General features: G+C 37.5%; 1 protein-coding gene across 4 annotated transcripts in view; it reads left to right on the top strand.

The window, feature by feature from the left end:
- The window catches only part of GRIA3 (glutamate ionotropic receptor AMPA type subunit 3), a 316978-nt gene that overhangs the window by 235452 nt on the left and 77974 nt on the right, over window positions 1–3552 (top strand). For all 4 annotated transcript variants that reach the window (XM_019521579.1, XM_019521580.1, XM_019521581.1 and 1 more), the window contains exon 11: window positions 2612–2988. In XM_019521579.1, the coding sequence (XP_019377124.1) occupies window positions 2612–2988 (377 nt within the window). The remainder of the gene's footprint in view (window positions 1–2611; window positions 2989–3552) is intronic.

Here is a 3552-nt window from a genome sequence, read left to right as displayed (position 1 = left end):
CCATTACTTGTACCAGTTTTAGAGTTGTGCTTATCAGCAAGGATTTTATATTTTTATATTATATCACAATTGTTTCCTCTTTTAACATTTGCTCCTCCATTTGTGGGGAGTGGGCGGAGGAGAGGTGTCTTCTGGTATATTTTGTTATGTGTTTATTTAATTGGAGGGGTTGCTTTGGTTTTAGCATCCAATTTGACCTCCAGAATCAATATTAGCAGAGAAAAGTACTTAAAATTCATTGAAAAACATGGATGCTGCCCACAAAATATGTGACAGATATAAATAGTGGTAACTCGTGTCTGAATTTATTCTGTAATACTTTACTTTGATTTGCATCATTTAAAAGTAAAACCAAGCCTTCCTCTCAGTGACAGAAGATTAGGGTCAAAATAACTTCATTTAAAATAAATTGCTGGCATGTGGATTCTAACAGGTTCCTCAATATAAATAAGGTAGTGATATAGTCCACGTAACATTTTAGCCTTCAAAAACTCTGCTGTCAGCACAAAACAGAACAGCAGCCTTATCGTCTCGAAAAATCCTGAAATATCACTCTAGGTAAGCAATCCTTCCCTTTATAGGTGTAGCAAAGAGTAATATTCCTCAAGCATACCAAAATGTTTCTGCACTTGATCCCTTTACTGCAGCTCATTTCCCAATCAAGCCGTGGATGCTTATTGCTTCATCATAATGACACACATGTACTGTGTCACCTATATATGTACTGACTTTACGAAATTTCTTTACTGGATTCTTAGCTAAATTGCCCCCATAAAAGTTGCACCATCATGTACATGAACTGTGTTTTGAACGTCCATGTACCTGAACCATATTTGCAATACATGCCTGGCCTCCAAGAACCAAATTTCGTTCTCCATTTTTTAATTTGAGCCACTTCAAATTTGATGTTGGACTAACAAGTGACCAAAGGTCAGTTGTGGATGTTCTTCCTGAATGAAGAGTAATCTATCAGGTGTGCAAGTTGACATGTGTAGTACACATGAAAGTCTTCTAAGAATATATGTAAAGGACCAGTTTTTCAAAGATCTTCCTTACTTGCATCTACAAAATTGGTAAGGCTGCTTGTTTGCTTATTCAAACCAGTGCACTTGTGCATGTACCCAGTAATTCAACTCATTGAGCCAATGTGGGGTGTTTTGCTATATGAGCAATATGCTTGCTCATGTTGAAAGCTGAGATAATCAGGCCTATGTCGGGCCCAGTACAGCAGTCTTCACATAGACATAACCAGGGAACTCAATTTTAATGTTAATGAAAGCTATCTAGAGAACATCCTATATACTTGATTTTGCAGTTGTACTGGCAGGTAAACAGGCTGTGTCATTGAATGACTAGCTGTACAGTCTGCTTCTTCTTCTACACTTATTAAACTTCCAAAAGGCCCTCTCTAACATGAGCAATAAATCAAGTGCTGAAATGAACATCACTATCAGATTTAAATAAAGGCAATATTCAGTTCTTTTATGGCACTGATTTTAATCAGCTCTTATTAACCTTTCCTATCAACTGCTACTCTCAACTTCAACTGAAGCAGCTTTCATTGGGCAAAAATAGTTACTTCACAGCTGGAAACAGAAATCTGACTGCCATGGTGCACAGTGTTTTAGAGACTGATCATCTAAACTGTTCTTGCACACTGCTTGTTGGACGTTTCAGAAATTCTTCATTATCAGTGAGATTTCATCAGCTGATTAAATAATGTCAATATTTATCAATTGCTAGAGAGTCTTCAAATGATACCAAAGGTTAAAAATAAGCATATGTTGCCAAGTAGCCTTTTTATGAAAAATACAACATAAATTCTCAAAACCTGTGGGGTTTAACTACTTTTTTAAAAGGCCCAGCTCTTTTTCTTGCAGGTCTTTTACTAACCCACCTGCATTTAGTGGCATTCAGGTTACTGCAGCTATAAATCATACCAGCTAGATACCATAAGTGATGGACTTGTGTGTAAAGACAGGTACTAGTGACCAGCAATATACTTAAGCCTGTGACAAAGTGAACGTCAGCGGATCACCCCTATGCTGTTATTGTTAATATCATCCTCGCCTGAAACACAAGAAAACATCATCACACAACTTGTGGAAGAGAAAGGGGATCAAAAAGGCCCTCATCAAAATAATCTCCGTGAGATTTCAATCTACCAAATCATTCCCTTGAATCACAGGTTTTGATTTTAGTTTAAAGACAGTTTAGGGCTGTTCTGGACCTTAATGTACATTCTCTGTGAAGGTTATATTAAGACCGTATTACATAGACCTCCTTATTTGCAGGAAGTGTAGAAATAACTATAATTTCATTGTCCAAATTATTGCGTTTATCCTTCACCCATCTTAATTGCATAGAAAAACAAATGTACATAAGATAGAAGCGTCCCTCCTTGCTGGACCCCTCAGAGAGAGGTATACATAATATTTTGTCGGTGATGGAAAATTAAGTCATTTTAACAACAGCAAAGTATAGGCAATTTGCAAAGACTTTTAGCCTATTGGTTCTTCTTCTCCTTTATTATGTGATCTGGTGTGAGACTGCAGATTGCAAATATGTGTAGCTGCTATGTAACTCATCTCAATATGTTCTGTCTTTTCAGAGAGCAGATATAGCCGTTGCCCCACTCACCATAACACTTGTACGAGAAGAAGTCATAGACTTTTCAAAGCCTTTTATGAGCCTGGGCATCTCCATCATGATCAAGAAGCCTCAGAAATCTAAGCCTGGAGTATTCTCCTTTCTGGATCCTTTGGCTTATGAAATTTGGATGTGTATAGTCTTTGCTTATATTGGAGTCAGCGTAGTTCTTTTCCTAGTCAGCAGATTCAGTCCTTATGAATGGCATTTGGAAGACAACAATGAAGAGCCACGTGACCCTCAGAACCCTCCTGACCCTCCAAATGAGTTTGGAATATTTAACAGCCTTTGGTTTTCCCTGGGTGCCTTTATGCAGCAAGGATGCGATATTTCTCCAAGGTTTGTTCCATATCACTCCATCACCTTTTTGCATTTTATGGTCATTTGCTGATGCCATGGTGCATATATGTTATTTTTTCAACTTTTCTAATTCCAAATTTTTTGTTTAACATTTCATCCAATGCTAAGCTCTTCATCATCAAGCCGCTATGCTTGCCGACATTCACCTAGTGTGTGAGTGGCATTGCTTTTAATGCCATTCATGCATTTCTACAAAAACTTATATACACCATGTTGAGACTGTAAAATGCATAGGGTTTTACATTTTCTGCAATGCTTGGAGGGCTACCGTGTTTTTGCTGCATATCTCATTTTACGGTCATCTGCTTGGTGCATATAACATATTTATTCTGCTTTGCAAAATAAGAATTGATTCCTTCAAAAACCACATGCAACAGCACTTTAAAACACCTCCATGCCGACCATAGCTTATGCTAACCTTTTCAGTTTCCTTTGTACCTTATCTTTTTATTTTTTGTTTCTGTTGCACCATCCTTTCCTCCGTTACTAATTGGTTTACCATCGTGTTTCTCTCATGATGCTGGAGCTAGATTGGGAAGTTAA

Source organism: Gavialis gangeticus, unplaced genomic scaffold (genome assembly GCF_001723915.1).
Source record: "Gavialis gangeticus isolate Ggan-Ray unplaced genomic scaffold, GavGan_comp1, whole genome shotgun sequence".
In the NCBI taxonomy this organism is placed as follows: domain Eukaryota; kingdom Metazoa; phylum Chordata; order Crocodylia; family Gavialidae; genus Gavialis; species Gavialis gangeticus.
This window is presented reverse-complemented; position numbering and strand designations above follow the sequence as displayed.